Source organism: Sus scrofa, chromosome 4, assembly GCF_000003025.6.
Source record: "Sus scrofa isolate TJ Tabasco breed Duroc chromosome 4, Sscrofa11.1, whole genome shotgun sequence".
NCBI classification, from domain to species: domain Eukaryota; kingdom Metazoa; phylum Chordata; class Mammalia; order Artiodactyla; family Suidae; genus Sus; species Sus scrofa.
The window spans coordinates 72,839,168-72,857,837 of NC_010446.5; the positions used below are offsets into that span (position 1 = coordinate 72,839,168).

General features: G+C 39.6%; 1 protein-coding gene across 1 annotated transcript in view; it reads right to left on the reverse strand.

Moving 5' to 3' along the window:
- RAB2A (RAB2A, member RAS oncogene family) overlaps positions 1–18,670 on the reverse strand; it is an 81,567-nt gene that overhangs the window by 38,551 nt on the left and 24,346 nt on the right. Inside the window, exons 2-3 of the mRNA XM_001926704.6 lie at positions 12,832–12,903; positions 2,774–2,841 (exon numbers count right to left, since the gene is read on the reverse strand). Coding sequence (XP_001926739.2) covers positions 2,774–2,841; positions 12,832–12,903 — 140 coding nt within the window. The remainder of the gene's footprint in view (positions 1–2,773; positions 2,842–12,831; positions 12,904–18,670) is intronic.

Below are 18,670 nucleotides of genomic sequence, written 5' to 3' on the forward strand. Positions count from 1 at the left end.
AACTGTGTTCCACCCAGACATAAACTATGCGTGGGGCCAACCACACTTAGTTTGGAAGTATGAAGGTAAGAAGGTATGACAGAAAGAGGAAAACCTGTAAGGCAGAGACTCAAGAAACTACTTTGAAAAGTAGTAAGTTAACTGAGTTTTCTGAACAGGTCCTTAAATTCTGGATCGGGCCGTGGTTGCTAGCAACCTCCATGTAGAAGGCCTGAATTCTTTTGAGGGGCCATGATGTCTTCAAAGCACCACAGTCTCTCCCTGTTAGAAAGAGGGGAAGAAAACTACCCCTTGTCGTTCCAGAGGAAGTGTGAAGAAATTTTTTTTCCTCTTTCATACTGTCCAGCATTAAGTAATTATTATAGATTTCTTCTGAAAGATCATTGCAATGTAAAACAATTACCACATAAGCTAAGTAGAAAAGGTTCTTATCAAAAGAAGGCATGATTAACCTAGAAAACAACTGGGGGATGAATGTTTGATTTGTTTCAAAAAAGGATAATTTTCTGTCTATTTAAGGATAGAAAAACAACTGAATAAACAAACTACAATGAGGTGGTCTGTGCCTAAAATATCATACAATTTTCATTACTATATTAATCTTTCCTGAACATATTCAATGATCTTCCAAGTTGCTTAGAATGAGATGCTTTCCTCATTCATTCAATAAAATGTACCAAACACTGTATCAGCCAGCAAACTAAGAATACAAACAAGGTACAAAGCTGGTAAGATATGTAGAGGGCTCCTTCCCTTGTGAGGCTTATTCTGGGGAGGGTAAACATATGAACAAGAAACTAAGCTAACAATTGGCTAAAAGCTCTAACAGAAACACGCATGAATATTCTGGGGGAGAGGCAGCTATCCCATGGGAGTCAAAAAGGCTCCAGGAGAGGTGGCATCTCAGTTGGTCTTCAATGAAAAAGGGGGGAAGAGGGTAATTCAAGCAAAGCAAGTATTTATGCAAAGTACAAGGCATGAAAACCCTACTTATTAAACAACAACGAGTCATTTGGTTCACACCACAATGAAGGATGTGAGCTGCACACGTTTGGTAGCTAAGAAAGCAACCTGGTTTATGGAACACAGTCACTTCTGAAAGAGAAGAGAAACTTGTAATACAGAAGTACAAAATACTTCCTTCTGGTTGGAGAGCATTCATTTTAAACCTCTACAAAAGAAGGAACTGTGCATATTTTATTTTTCTCTTTTTCTGTGCAGATTTGAAATCATGTTGCTTAAGAGAATATAAATCCAAAAAGTAATGAGATGGTTTGGGCTTGGGGTGAAAACACTAAGAAACAGTAAAAGCGCAAATCTTCACTGAAAGGCAGAAAATAAGAAGGCATAAAAACAAAGTCCATAACTCTGGGACACAGCAAGATAAAAGATTTATGGTTTTCCATTTCAGGACTGACTGTGTGACACATGGAAGTAACAGGAAATCTAGATCTCACAACAGCCTTCAGAAACTTGCTGGGTCTTCTGGGAATCTAGCCTGTGGGATCAGATATTCTCCAAGGTGCCTTCCTTCAGTAATAGCTATTAAAGGTGACAGGTGAGACACTAAGACTGTGTGGTTAGAAAAAAAAGACCAGGGGTACATGACAATAAATTTTATATTTCATTTATTAGAGATACAGTCCTTGTCATAATAGAAGACCTTCTGGTTTTTCTCAACTAGGGTTCTGTGAAGAATGAAGTGCTAATGTCCCGGCCCCTAAGGCAGTGGTGCTCAAACTGTGATTCCAGGACCCCTGGGAATCCTGAGGCCTTAAGGGTCCATGAGGTCCTCCATTTCCATTTGTGTGAGGTTGTATTTTCTTTATAAACAACACACAGAGGACTCCCTGCAGAGGCCGCTATCAGCCCAGCTGTCTTCTACTACGCAGACAATACAGAGATTTTTCAAAATGTAACAAAATGACACTCTTCTCACTGGAAAAACATAGTTTTTTGTTTTTTAAAAAAGCTAATTTCCATAAAAATTGCATTGTTTATCCTAACATATAAGTTTATTACGGTTATTCTATAATGAGTTAATAACTGGCTATTTAATAAGTTTCTCACTTTTAATTTCTAATATGATAAACAATCAGAGCTATAAGTCACATAAGCAAAGGCTCTTTTTGAGGTCTCCACTAATTTTAAAAGTATAAAGGGATGCTGACCCAAAAAGTTTGGGAACCACTACCTTAAAGCATCCATTATGTATAATAAAGTAACTTTGTATGCATAAGATGGGAAAATAAAAGTCACTCCTATCATGCTCTGTGGTTTAGATGAGAAACATTAAAAACTATATAGCATGACATGTAATAGCCACTTGAGGAAGGTAAATGATGGGATTAGAACTGGGAACAAGGGTAGCTTCAGGTAGTTGGGACTAAATCATAATTTTACAATAAATTAATAAATTGTCAGATCAAGTGATTCTAAGGTATTGACACTCATACTTCACTTCATACATGTACTTTAGACATACTGCTTGTTTTCTTAAAAACACTGTTTCTAGAGCATCCGTTCAGACCACACAGCCTTAGCATCCACTCAAATATGGTCACCAACACCCAGCACCTGGGTTCCCCTGCTGAAAACACTCTACAATAAAAATAAATCTTTTCTAGTACCACATTTATCTCATGGCTGCAGGGGTGCAGGTGTCTAACAAAACATAACAGGCATAAAATAATACTAAAACAAAACAGACATAAAATTTACTTTCATAAAACAACTTTATTGAGATCATACAATGTATTTTTGCTATACTTACCGTATCCCATATTTGAAGTTTTATCTGTTTCCCATCAATAGTTATCATTCGAGCACCAAACTCTACACCTGAATAAAACAGAAAATGTTTTGTTACACAAACTAGTGGGAATATATTTCATATTTAAAGATTTTTTTTTAAAGGATGTATATTTTTAGGAAATGCTATGCCAAGTAATATACAGATTAACAAACACAGCACCTATTCTTAGAAAATGTTTAAGGAAAGGGAGTGGTGCAATAAAACCTGAGCTAAGGATATAATTAAAACACTAAGAGTCTAGTAGAGTGAAGAAACCAACTGTAGTCTTTATGTTTTGCAGGCTCAGTATTATTAAAAAAAAAACTAGAAATGAGATTCAAGAATGCTTATTATTAGTCACAAATATAAAAATTTCTCATAAAATTTACTGAAACAGATAAATGAATTTCAATATCACAATCCTGGTTCCCAGCATAGATTATCAATAGGAAAGAAATCTCCATATCTGCCCCTAGAAATCACCACTGTTTAAACATATTTCAGACACTGCTCCATGAATAAACAAACAGAAGGATACAATTTTTTTTTGTCTTTTTTGCCATTTCTTGGGCCGCTCCCATGGCATCTGGAGGTTCCCAGGCTAGGGGTCCAATCGGAGCTGTAGCCACTGGCCTACGCCACAGCCACAGCAACGCAGGATCTGAACCGCGTCTTTGACCTACACCACAGCTCATGGCAACGCCAGATCCTTAACCCACTGAGCAAGGCCAGGGATCAAACCCGCAACCTCATGGTTCCTAGTCGGATTCATTAACCACTGAGGCACGACAGGAACTCCGGATACAATTTTATATAAATGAAAACATAAACACTGTTCTGCAATTTGCTTTTCAGTCACTGTGTCATAAACATTATTACATACCCCAAGTATCTTTATAGTGAATAACACATAAAACCATACCATTATTTGTGATGACTGCATAATATTTCTCTGTGTGTATGTGTGTCTACATAAATACACCCATTTTATTAAGTTGGTACTCTACTACTACAAATTTTGGTTCTTCTCAAATTTTCACTAAATTGTTAATGTTGAAATGAATTTTCTGCATACAATTTCAACTTAAGATTTTTGGCAAATTTCAGTAAATAGGATTCCAGGTCATGCGGTGCCATGCAGTGGCCAAAAAAGAAACAAACAAAAAAACATCCTTTACACTTAGAAGTTTACTACTTTGGCTTTTTTCCTTGAATTTTTCCCATCATCTCTTTTGGAAGTTCAATCATCAAAACAGGTGGAGGAGAAAAGAGATGATTTCAGAGCATCAGCCAGCTGTGAAGGAGACTCTGCAAGAAGCCTATCACTTCCATTACACTAAATCATCACTGCTTGGAGTCTTTAGAGCAGAGTCAGGGTGAAGGGAAGACACACATGGTCCCCAGAAACCAGATGTCATCCTGGCAGGAAAACAGCTTTTAGGTGCCCAGAGCAGGGCATACTGCCCAGTGCCAGAATTCCATTTCAGCATCTCCTGTAATTCCCCCAACTGTGATTAGGAGAGGGAGAAAGTAATCTGTCCTCCCAGGATACATAACTCAATAGTTTTTACCCTATATTTTAATAGTTATTCTATCCTACAGGCATAGTCAACTTGAAGAACCTAATAGTATGTTTCTCAGACCAAAGAGATGAGACCTAGGAGTCATGATGTACTAGAATGAAAAACTCAAACTTGTCAAATCATTCCATATAAAATCATTATAGTGTCTACATATCTATTTATTTATCTATCTGCATATATTCACATATATTCTGCACCCACAGGGTAGGAGGGGACACAAAACAACCATCCACCAGCTGACAATTACGATGTGAAAATAGGATAGCTGAGGAAGGAAACCAGTGGCTAAGTATGGTACAAAGGTACTTTGAAATACCCTGTATTTAAAGGAATGTACTAAAGTACAAATTCTACATATCGGCAAGATAGCTGACAAAATGGAAGTCTTTTCATGAATATTTTGTTTTTAGTTAGAGAGAAATCCTATTTCTCCTTCCACTGTCATGGATGGGCTTTTAACCACGACTCAGAAACATCTGCACTGCTCGATGGGATTCAAGATTTCTTCAATCCAATGCATAATGTTAAATTTGACAATTACTACACATTAGAAACAGACCCTTGACTGATATCCAGAGTGGGTGGGCAAGGCAGGCAAGGCTCCTTCCCTGGAAATGGCATGCTGAGCAGCAGGATAAAGATACTAAAACTGATTGGCAACCAGTCCATCCTCTGCTGCAGGATGGCTGTTATGGTTCCTGCCCTTCTCAAGTCTGCACCCTCCTGCGGGTTCTATGTAAAATTCCAGATAGTCTAATATAGTCCCTCTGCTTAACCTCAGCCTTAATTGAGTTTTGGTATATTTATTTCTTTACCTGAAGTAAATTCATAGAGATTACTGAAGCTCGAAAAGTCCCGGAGTTCCTGTTGTGGCTCAGCAGGTTAACCCAACATAGTATCCATGAAGATGCAGGTTTGATCCCTGGCCTCCCTCAGTGGGTTGGGATGGAGGATTATGAGTTGCTGTGGCTGTGGTGTAGGCCGGCAGCTGCAGCTCCGATTCGACCCTTAGCCTGGTAACTTCCATGTGCTGCAGATGCAGCCCAAACAAAACAAAACAAAAAACGAAACAAAAAAACAAAACAAAACAAAACAAAACCCACAGATCTCAAAAGGAAAAACTGGTAAGCACTACTGATTACTGAAAAACCATGACTGTTTTCCTATCAAGTGAAACCAAGAATTCAATTTCAGCTTCAAAAAACAAAACTCTTTCCCATTTAACTTCTCATAACTGGGTTTGATGCCAGTTTTACCTTTGTATTCTACGTAGCAAAGGAAAATACTGAAACCTCAAGTGTCTTACAAGTCTCAGAAACAAATAAAATACCCCAAATTTTACTTCTCTTCTGGATTCTTAAAGACCTAAAACCTTTTCCCTTTAAGTGTATATACTCTTGAGAATTTCATTCACAAAGTTTTCCTTACCTTTTTTTCACTGGGATAAGCCATCATCCCCTATGCTCTTGAGGCTCCCTTCCCAGATACATTTTCAATTAACAGCCAATGTGGTTGCCAGAGAAATTGTCTGTGGAACCAAAGGCCAGGCTTCATTTACCTGACACTGTCTGGGAGTGATGCTTATTTTTTCAGATTTGTTATTCACTTCCAACCTTCCAGGACAAAATACTCTGAAGGTGAATACACACCTAATAACTCTAGGTCATTATCACCCTTATAGAGTAAGTACTTGCATCCTTGCACAGTAACCCGTTTATTGAGCATTCAACGATCAATACCTACTAACTGTGTGACCCTAAGTTATTACATCTCTTCCGTGTTTTAGTTTTTTTTAATTTGTAAATAGTATTAATGATTCTCACCTCGTAAGACTTTTTTTTCAAGATTAAAAGTTATTACATACAAAGTAAGTGCCTGGCACACAGTAAGTACTCAGTTTGGGTCCACTATTATTTCAAATGGTACACCAAAACTTCTAAACCACTGTTCATGTAACTAATGATGAGAGCCTCAAGGAGAAAGGGCCACCTATCAGAGCCAGGGGACTGTGGAGATGCAGAGGCAGAATAAGGCTCCTCCCTGAGGTGAGTGGGGTGGGGGTGGGGCTGCGCTGCCAAAGCAGACAGAGCTGGGGATCAAGCAAACAGGCAAGCTGAGCCTCTCTTAGAGCACAGGAGAAAAAACAGACCCACATCTGGACCTAGACACTGCAGAGGTTCAAAACAAGACTTGAGGAAAGAAAGGCTTTTTTTCCCTACATCTAAGAACAATGGGAAAACTAGATATAAAAAAGTAATTTCCTTAATTTTCTATGAGAAATATACAGGAAATGCCATACTTAAAGGTAAAATACTAGAGGAATTCAAATTACATTGACAAAAAGATTACAACACCCTCAACTTGTAAATTATTACAGAGATTGTGGTTATAGATGATAAAAGCAAAACTAAAAGGTAAAGATTTAGCTAAGAAAAAATTATGACTTACAGATAAACCAAACTATCTCCCTAGAACATGCAAAATAATTAATTTAATGATAATGGTGGGAAAAAAATCTATTCATGACAGCAAAAAAATCTCTAAGATACCAAAACAGACAAAATACAAGGCCTGAGAGTGTACTGAGGAGCATTTAAAAAGTCGAAATAAATGAAAACAGATATTACGTGTATAAGTAGGTAATCTTAACACAGTAAAAATATAAACTGTCTCCAAATTAATCCATAAATTTAATATAGTTCTTACCAAATTTTAAGCCTCACTAAAAATTTTGCAATTTGGCAAAAAGAATAAAGTTCATCTGGAAGAACGAACATACAAAAATAATAAAAAAAAATAGAAAAGGAAAAATGTCAATCACGTATTAAATATACTACCGTGTTAGTATAAATACCAGTGAGGCAGCTTCATGAAATAGGGAAAACAAACAAAAAGAAGGAAGAGATTTGAGAGTCCCCAGACAGGATCACATACATACAGAGATTTTGCATATGACAAAGGCAACAGTTCAAATGGGAAAGAAAGAATGGTTTATTTAGTTAATGGTGTAGGGCCAAAAGTTAAACAGGGATTAACAAAAATCACAATACATGACCACATACCCAGTGGAATACAAATTTATAGTATTAGAAGAATATTTAAAGAATATGTAAGTAATTTTTGCTTAGTAAGGCTTGAAAGCCATAAAGAAAAGATCAATGGGGTTCCCGTCATGGCGTATTGGTTAACAAATCCGACTAGGAATCCTGAGATTGCGGGTTCCATCCCTGGCCTCTCTCAGGGGTTAAGGATCCGGCGTTGCCGTGAGCTGTGGTGTAGGTAGCAGACACCGCTCGGATCCCGAGTTGCTATGGCTGTGGCATAGGCTGGTGGCTATAGCTCGGATTAGACCCCTAGCCTGGGAACCTCCATATGCCGTGGGAAGCGGCCCTAGAAAAGGCAAAAAGACAACAACAACAAAAAAAAGATCAATGACTGACTAAAGAAAACTAGTAGAAGGGCAAAGACATAAACAGGTAATTAAAAGAGAAGAAATAGAGGTAGCTCTTAAACATAAAAAAATTGCTCAGCCTCACTAAAAATCAAGGAACTGCAAAGCAATAACCACTTTTCCCCACTGATTCACAGACACAAAACCACTAACATGCAGTGGCGGAGGCAAAGGTGGGGAGAATCAGGTTCTTGAGTACATCAGTGGGGAAAGTGCAAATTAGAGCAGCTTAGAATGGATGTTTATGATACATTTAAAAACTCTGGAAGGTGATACACCAAACTCTTCACAGTGGCTGCTGGAGGGCCACTGGCAAGTTACTCAGGGAATTTTATCTTTCTCTGGACTTTTACAGTGTTTTCATAATAATCACCACCTGTCAGGAAAATATATTTATATTTTAAAATCAGGAAAACAGTCTATAAGACATCTCAATCAGATGCCCACAAGAGGTCTTTTAAGCTATCTTTCTAGTTTTTGGCAATGATATTTTAGATAATTTATCAGAAAACTGAACCTCATATAAAATAGTTTTTTGTTTGTTTGTTTTTAAGGACCACACCTGCAGCATATGGAGGTTCCCAGGCTAGGGGTCCAATGAGAGCTACAGCTGCCAGCCTACACCACAGTCACAGCAATGCAGGATCTGAAGCACACCCGTGACCTACACCACAGCTCGAAGCAATGCCAGATCCCCAAACCAATGAATAAAGTCAGGGATTGAACCCACATCCTCATGGATAATAGATTCAGCAAGAATTCCAAAGGAGGTGTTTTCCTAATTGCTCCCCTGTGGGAAGCTGGATAAGGGAAATGATGCTTCACTTCTACCACCTTTCCCCTACAGTATACTTTCACTCCCTGCAGTCACTTCTTACAGGTTTAAGGAAGTAGGGGAAAGAGGTAGAAAGGTGGAATGAACATATAAGTGGCCTGGCCTCTAGACCAGTATTTATCATTGGCAGGTAATGAAATAAATGTAGTGGGAATTAGCCAGTGTTTGTAAATAACACAACTAAATAGCATTAAAGGAATGCATGCATCAGCACTGTAATGTTAAATGTGACTTCATGAGGCTCTCCTCCAGGTAGACAGTATATCAACACAGCAAATACTGACAGAGTCCTTATACATACCAGGTAGTGGTATATGTGAGCAATGAACAGAACAGGCACCTCTGCTGGCATGGACTTGCCTTTATACAGTGGAAGACCGTGTCTCCTTACACTTACTTTTATGAGAAATTCAGGAGACAAATCTAGGTGACAGGGTAGGTATGGCGGGGTGGGCCCATACCCTTGTATGCGGGAAGAAAATAACGCCAGGAGCTCTTTGGGACACGTTATGCCTGGATGCCTATCAGACATACAAGAAAGGAGCTGCTGAGTGTGTATTACACAGGAAGGAGACAGCCCCTGCCAGAGTGGGTTTAAGAAAGAAGGAATGGAGACAAATTAGAGACAGAAAATATGAACATTCTGAGGACTTCTGCTAAAAGGAGAGAGAAGGATTCAAAGCTGGAAAAGAAAACAGAGTCATGAAAAATAACCACCAAAAAGGGAAAACTTAATGAGGCCTGGAAGCAAAGAAGCATTGAGGGAGTGCTCCTGAGTGGACCGTGACTTGCAGCTCAAAGGCCACCCACAGTAGTCAGGATGAGGCTGAGTTTACGGGAACAATGCTGGTGGGTGGGTCTACTGAGCGGTGCAAACCTGTGAAAACGCTCTTCCACTTGCCTCTATTTTCTGAGTGAAAGAGAAACCAAGGTTATCATCTGAGGGTGAAGACAGGAAAGGCGCCGTATGCTTAGAGAGAGAGTAAGAAGGTGTAATGTGTAGTTATGCAGGTAGTGGAGAGTGAATGGACTGGAAATAAAGCGTGACTGTTGGGCAGTTAGAAGTCAGCATCCAAGAAATGATGAGACTAGTTAGCATGGTTCTACACTTTTCTCCACACATGCTGGAGTCCACGGTTGGATTTAATGATGGGGTCACCACAAAAGAATGATGAAACAAGCAGGGGACAAGGAGGCCGAGGGTGAACGCAGGGGTGATGTTAATGACATGCTTACAAGGTTTAGAATTAAAGCTGGGTAAGGAGGGAAGTGAGAAAGCAGGAGGGAAGTGAGAGTAAAAAGATGGTAGGAACCAGAGGCTATGAGCTGAAAGGATGGCAGGAGTTGGGGATGGATAGTCAGCTAGCCAGACACATGAAGCTGAGATTCTGGAGTGAATCCAGAAATGGGTGACATGTGTGACTATGGGAGTGAGGAGCTGAGGCAGACTGCAAGCAAGATCACAGGAGGAGCAGAAGTAAGGAACTGAGAGGCCAGGACGGGGGTGGGGTGGGGTGTGCTCACATGTGTGCACAAGGTCAACAATACAAGAGCTATTTTTAGCTGGGTAATCAATACCTTAAAGCCAGTGCTCCAATGCTTCTCAAACTTGGATAATCACATAAATCACTTGGAGACCCTGTTCAAATGCAGAATCTGATTCCACAGATTTCCCCCCCCCACCCCCCGCTGTACAGCATGGGGACCAAATTACTCTTACATGTATACATTTTTTTCCCCACCCTTTGTTCTGCTGCAGTATAAGTATCTAGACATAGTTCTTGATGCTACTCTGCAGGATCTTCTTGTAAATCCATTCCAAGTTGTATCCGCAGGATCTCCTTGTAAATCCATTCCAAGTTGTATCTGATAACCCCAAGCTCCCTATCCCTCCCACTCCCTCCTTCTCCCCTGGGCAGCCACAAGTCTATTCTCCAAGTCCATGATTTATTTTCTTTTCTGTGTGATTCCACAGATTTTTAACATCCCTTGAACCATTCTCCTTCGGTGGCAAGGCTCTAGTCTGGATCATCAATGTAATTGTATCCAGGAAGCTATTTATAAACTGCTTCGAGTCAGAGCATAACAATTCTCACTGAGGTAGTAGTCAAAGGGTAAGGAATATTTTATAGTCTTTCTTTGCCTTTTATTTCCTCTCTTCTACCATTTAATACTTCTTAGTCATGACACCAACCTTAACCTTTTCACCTTCCTCTATTCATTAAGGCAAATATGCAGCAGAAATCAAGATACTGCCTTACACCTATTTGAGCAAGCACTCTTAATGTTCCTTTAGAAAATTTGTGCTCATGACTTTCTAAATTGTTTTGATGTCAGAAAAATAAATCATTGTGATGGGTGTTGTAAGGGGTGGCAGTTAGGGTGCAATCAGAAGAACAGAAACCATACTTAAGTATTTAAAACAGAGGGGATTTAATGTAGGGAACTCATTACACCGAAGGAAGGGCCGAGAAGCTCAAGCAGCAGAAGGTAAAGCCATTCCCCCAGCCTAGGGGTGGAAGCGGCTGTGGCGGGTGAAGAGAGAACCTGGGTTCCCAGGGCCCAGGAGCCAGATCATCAGTGGGCGTGTCAGGCAGGGGCTGTGGCTAAAGCTATGGAGCCCAAGTGATTAACCCCGGCAGAGAGAGAGGAGAAGAGCCCGGGCTTCTCTTTGCTTTTAATCTCTTGCCTCCCAGTGCCTCCCATCAGTGAAACCGGAGGGAAGCACAGTTATAGGAGCTACAGTTTTCTAAAACCCCCTCTGGTCCACTTCCTCGTCTCTCTCCACAGTAGAGCCCATGCCAATTTCTGACAGCATCTTCTGATCAGGTGTCCCAACAACTCAAAGAGTGACATGAGAGCTTCAGTGAAAAGACATGCACTTCTACTCAGTACCCTACACCAAGACCAACTGGTGGCTGGCTGTCTTGGGACTGAGTCATGCCTAAGAGACAGCCTCCAAGGTTCAGACCTACTGAACAGCAGATCCTACACCAAAAGCTGAGCTCACCAAGTTAAACTGCATTACGAGGACAAGCATAAAAGAGCAGTACCTGTTTTACTCATTGTTAGAGTATATAATCAAACTATTAGAACTAAAATTGAATCTGCATGTTCTTATTGACAACAGCCACTAGGGAAAGACTTTAACAACACCACAAAGTATGAACACAATTAACAGATCGAATATTTGATTCATAAACTCTAACTCTGATTTGGTATTTCAAAAAATTTACAAGTCATGAAAACCAACTTGTTATTAACACTGAGTTAATGATATCTACAGAAAATAAGCAGTCACTGGCTGAAAAGATACATTAAGCTACCAGGTGTAAAGTCTAACTAGATTCCAATTACCTTATTTCTTCAGGAATGACTACTTGCCAGTTGCTATTGGGCTATGGCCATTAATGAATAATCTAGATTCTTCAGCTTTCGGGGTATAATTTTTTTAACAGATAAGAACTCAACTAGTATGCCTACTTAGCCTTTAGTTACTCACTTACTTTTATACTTTGCACATTAATGAATAATGTCAGTAATAATAACAACTAGTATTTGTGGACTACTACACACTAGTAAACGTCTCATTTATTCTTCATAATAGAGGAAACTAAAAAATTCTTGACGATAAGTTTTTCTCGATTAATAATTACAGGTAAGCCTAGAGCACTTACCATGTTGCCAGGCACTGTTCCAATGCTGCATGTTTATTAACTTAATTTACTGCTCACAGCAATTCTGTGAGATTGGTGCTACTATTTTTCCCATTTTACAGAGAAAGACAGGCATGGAGTGGGAAAGGGGCTTGCCCAGCTGCTTAGTGGCAGAGCCCTGATGTGAATGCTGACAAACTGGTCCAGAGTTCCTGCTCTTACCCCTCCCTAAGATACACTGTCTCTCAATCATTTGTTTCATCGTTAAACACAACCAAAACCAAGAATGAATGCCCTGCTGCATTCCATCCACTTTTACAAAGTGAGGTAACATTATTTTTATGACACATACTTATATTTTTAAAAAGTGATGGAGACTAAACTCTGCACAGCAACAAACCTAGTTTCACTGATTTCAGACTCATCACTAAAGGAACGGGCCCTCCAGCAATATATTCCCTTTCCATTACCCCAAACTTTTGAATGCTTCTCATCTCTTTTATCCAACTTACCGATAGTAAGGTCATGCACTGGCTGAAACCTCTTGTCTGTAAACTGTAGCAATAAGCATGATTTACCAACACCTGAAAGTTAAAAGAAAAAAGGAATTAAGAGTCAAAATTCACAGAAATTAAGAAATGCTTTATAAAAGCACTTGGAAAAGAGGCAGGTAGTGTTTCAGGTGCTCTGAGAACAATCTGCCTTGATTTGTCAGTGCTCTAATCTCTCGGGGAATTAAAGAGGACTGGGGGACCTAGATGAATGGGTGGACCAATGCAAAACAGCCCTTTTCATCCTTTCTTACTCACTCAACGTTTCAATCTGAAAGATGAAAGTGGCAGTAACTCCCAGAAGACAACCAATCACATCCTCCCAGTGGCCTCTGCCACAGCACTCACACAGTGAGGGGTTCATGCACTTTCTTTTTTTTTCTGTAGTAGCGAAAATATTTAAGCACAGAGTACTTCTCTTTTTATAGCTTTAATTTAGTCTCCTACAAACAAGTAAGTAAATGTTCGGGGTCTACTTTTCCAGGAAAAGCTGCTTGCTCTCTTTTTTGGCTGATTCATTTCGCGATGAACACTAATCTGGACTGCATTCCTTCAACTCTATCACTGAGATCTTGAATAACTTCCAAATTCCCAAATTAAAGCCAAATTTTCTTTTTTTTTTTTTTTTTTTTTTTTTGTCTTTGTCTTTTTGTTGTTGTTGTTGTTGTTGTTGCTATCTCTTGGGCCGCTTCCGCGGCATATGGAGGTTCCCAGGCTAGGGGTCGAATCGGAGCTATAGCCACCGGCCTACGCCAGAGCCACAGCAACGCAGGATCCGAGCCGCGTCTGCAACCTACACCACAGCTCACGGCAACGCCGGATCATTAACCCACTGAGCACGGCCAGGGACCGAACCCACGACCTCATGGTTCCTAGTCGGATTCGTTAACCACTGCGCCACGACGGGAACTCCTAAAGCCAAATTTTCTATATGCATCCTACTTGCCTTCCGAAGAACCTGAATACTACACCACTTGCTACTCATTTTTAGGCCTCTAACCTCACACTAGACCAAACTTACAAAACACAAAGGCAGTCATCATTCATTCATTCACTTAACTCAAAAAGTCTATCAAATACTAACTGCACATGGAAAACCGACACACTTCCTTCTTAACAGCCTAGCTCAGGGAGAGAAAAGAAACAAAACAAATGCCCAAATAATCTATATGAACTGCAATTTGAAATAATTATAATAACGACCACATGAAAAAAGAAATTAAAATGCTATGAGGAAAAATAATGAGAGACTCATTTAAACTGAAGGGCTGGATAAGGCCTTTCTTAAGTGACACAAACTAAGATGTTCAACGTCTTCTAGATTATCGACTCAGTGAGAGGACAATGACTACCACCATGTCACTAGCTGTCTTAAGGCAGAGATAAGGCATGATATAATTTTGCTGAGTGACTGGCCCTAGTGTCAAATGTTACAACAACTGTCAAAATGCCCAGTAACAAACCAGAGAAATGTTCTGTGTATGTGTTTATGGCTGTGTTTCAGAAAATATTTTATTTGTTCAAAGTTTTTTGAATGTTTTAAGATTCTGGTTAGCTGAAAATAACTGAAATTTCAAAGCATTTGACCTTGGTTTTCTTCACTTTCATTTTATCCATGATTTCTTTTTACATTACAAAAGGCACAAACTCATTTTATTAGATTTCTAACACCCTTGAATAACCATTCAGGTCTAGGAAAGAAAAGAATTATTATTTTTTACATGTTAAAGGACAAAATAGGTGAACAACTGAGATATGGATCTTCAGCTGTTTTTAAAAGGCGACTTTATTTTTAAGAGCAGTTTTAGGTTCAGAGCAAAACTGCTCAGGAAGTACAGCAAGTTCTCCTCTACTCCCTGCCCCAGGAGAGAGAGCCTCCCCCACTATCAACATCCTGCAACAGAGCAGTAGTAACACTTGTTACAACTGATGAACAGACATTGACACATCATCACTCAAAGTCCACAGTTTACAAATGGGTTCATTCATGGTGCTGTAGGTTCAGTGGGTTCTGACAAAGGTACACTGTATCCACCACTATGGTATCATAGAATTTCACTGCCCTGAAAATCCCTTTGCAATAGCTGCCTATCAGTCCTTCCCCCACTCCTAACCCTTAGCCACAACTAACCTTTTCACTGTCCAGAATATTCCTGGAATCACATTATGTAGCTTTGTCAGACTGGCTTCTTTTACTTAAGAATGATACATTTAAGATCTCCCTTTTCTTCATTTCTATTTTTAACCTTTAAAAATTTGCCATTAAGGTGTAGAAAATTTTTTTTTCATTGGAAATCACATGTTATTATTGAGAGACCTCAAGAACCATCTAATAGTCTGATTATCACTAAGTGACAGAGCCTGAAGCCCCCTTCCTACCTCACAAGGTTTCACGTCTAGTGATAGCAATACCACTTATTCTGACCAAGTACTGACTTCACTTTCAAGGTAGCATATTCCTTCCCGGGTAATCTAAATCTTTTTCAATGCAGAGAATACATCCAAGTGCCACTGTGCTGTTTCATCAGTTATCTACAGACCATCTGTCAGGGCTGGTTATCTTTACAGATAGCTTATCTTCAGTAGATGTTGACTCCTACTATTTTAATTCTGGATAAAACTGTCTCCAAATACTTGGGATTTTTAGCTCACAATCACCAAAACTTTTCTCAACTGCCAAACTGAATTAGCTTAGTCTTCTCAGTGCTCCACTTACTTGATCCAGAAATATGATCTATTTGCGTATAATTTATCTGTATAATTTATCTGCTACAACCTCCTTGAAAGTGATTGACTCTGGCTTTCTCAGGCTACAACCATCTCTTTGGTTCCTTAATTCTGTGACAACTGCTCCTCTTCTTCCATATAAGCCTTAAATACTCAAGGTTTCACCATCTCATCTCTGGTTAATTTTTCTCTTCAGCGGTGAGAACTAATCCAGACCTACAGCTCTAACTACATCTATATTAGTCAGTGACTGCCAAATCCATCTCCCCAGTCCCCATCTTAAGTATCTTCACTCTCATTGTATCTAACTGCCCACTGAACATTCACTCTAATCCCTTCAGGCCTGAAACTCAAACTTCCAAAACCACCTTCTTCTTCATTTTCCTGCCTACCATGCTTCCAACAACTCAGAACAAACTCAGCTTCTCCTTCAGTATTCCCTTATCTCTAGAGATGGCTCCCGATAGATCACACCAACAAGAAAATCACCATCATCTTTAATTCTTCTTCCTCCTTTATTATCTGCATTTAAAGGCTCACCAATCTCACCAATTCTCTCAGAAACATACTGAATTCCATGCTCCTGCCTCCTTAATCCTGCTTGCTATAGTTCTGGTTCTCAATGAGACATGATCTTTTTGCCTTCGGCCTTTGCCCTTTCTCTCCAAACTATTTTTATAAACCACTGTGAACATCTTTGCAAAAAAGCACCCCAGTGGAATATTGTTTAAAATACAAAATTAAAACTCTTCAAAATAAGCAAATAAAGTTTTTTGCATTTAGGCTGAAAAACTGTCATGTCAATAGATCATATTACTACACAGTCAACAGACCCTATAGTTAAGCATAACAAACCATCTCCTGTCTTCTGAAATGACACCATATTCTTTCCCTGGTATCTCCACACCAAGGAACATTTCACTCCTTAGCAAATATAAACTCCTGCTTTAAGATCTAGCTTAGGAACTCCTATGTCTTCTTCACTAAAGCATTCTTCTTCCAAAGATTCTAGTAATTCTCATGCAGAACTAATGGGACCATGGGTTTCCATCATATTTCATATATGCCTCAAAATCCTGGTTAGAGTTCCAGCTCTATCGCTTACCAGCTGGAACATGGGGCAAGGTACTTGACCTTTTTGAGCCACAACATCCTATCTATAAAATGGGGAAAACTCCTGTACTTTGGAACTATTTTAAGCATCAAATGAAATAAATAAATGTAAAATGGGGAGTCTCCGTCGTGGCGCAATCCGACTTCGAACCATGAGGTTGCGGTTCGATCCCTGCCCTTGCTCAGTGGGTTAACGATCCGGCGTTGCCATGAGCTGTGGTGTAGGTCGCAGACACGGCTCGGATCCTGCGTTGCTGTGGCCCTGGCGTAGGCTGGCAGCTACAGCTCTGATTAGACTCCTAGCCTGGGAACCTCCATATGCCGCTGGAGCGGCCCAAGAAATGGAAAAAAGACAAAAAACAAACAAACAAACAAAAAACTAAAAAAAAATGTAAAAGGGCCCCTCCCTGCTCCCTGCACAGTGCTGATTACCTGTGTCCAGTTTATAAACATTTTCTGAGCTGTGTATTTAAGGACATGTGCCTTTTTCTATAGGCACAATAAACTATATGCACAAGAAAAATGAAAACAATGTGATGGTCTTCTTGAAGCATCAGTTTGGCTAGCCCCCCACCCCCAACCCCAGTCATTCAATCAAACAACAATCTGGGTGTTGCTGCGAAGGCATTTGGAAAAGACAATTAAAGTCCATAATCAGTTGACTCTGAATAAGGGAGATTTCTAGATAATATGGGTGAGGCATGTTCAAAGGCCTTAAAAGCAGATTGAGTCTTCCAGAGAGAAGAAATAATTCTACCTGTGGACAACAATTTAAGCCATGCCTATGAGTTTCAGACTTGCCTATCCAGCCCCCACAAACATAACAATCAATCTCAAAACTACACAACCCAACCACCCCCCACATGCACACCCACACCCACCCACCATTAGTTCTTCTCTGGCTGAACAGTGAATCTCACAGAGAGCTATCACTACCGAAACATACAGCATAGAGAATACAGAAGACCCTCAAATAAAAGCTATTATTTTTACTGATCAATTGTATCAAAATGCTCCCTTTACAGGCTCTCCCACAACAGAATGCAACCCTAGAGATCACATTCCACAACATATCTACAGCACGTTACAGATATAAAGTGTTACAAGGTCTCTTTTTGGCTTAGCGCGCGCGCGCGCGCGCGCACACACACGTAGTTGTTGATTCAAGAAGAGAAAAATTGTACATCTAGCTAACGCCGAATTTTTCTTACTATCTCAGGAAGATGGCTGCCTGAGAGATTTAACTAACATGATTTTGTACAAATCATTTCATCATCTTGGACATAAATTATACTCTAAGTACAGAGAACTGAGCCAGATAATCATTAAACTCCTAACTCCACTAGCTAGACCCGATAATTTGTTATATTACTTAGAGTTCTAAAACTGTAGTAAAATTTTCTTTTTACTATGGGTAGATTTAAAGTTAACAACTGAGTATCTGTTTAAATCTAGATGGAAAACAGTGGCTCCATTATGCTACAAAGCACAGTAACATGGTATAAAACAAACAACACCGGAATTTTTCTAGTCAACTTAGCAAAGTATAGGTCAGATTCTTGTGTTGGAATACAACAAGAAAACTAAGTCGCCAAACTGTAAATTCAATTTCAAATAGACCTATACTTCCAGAAGGAAATGCCGGTCTTTATTTTATGATTGAGTATGCTAATTTGAAACTTTAAGATAATTTTTACTACATCTTAAAATCTAAAAGCTCCTGGATTTCTATATTAGGCTGGTTAAGTGCTCCACCATATGTATTATGACCCTACATAGTTAATTAAATAAGCCATACCTTTGTACACTCAAGTCTTAATTCAACAGCTTTAAGAAATACCAACATCCATGGAGTTCCCGTCGTGGCTCAGTGGTTAACGAATGTGACCAGGAACCATGAGGTTGCGGGTTTGATCCCTGGCCTTGCTCAGTGGGTTAAGGATCCAGCATTGCTGTGAGC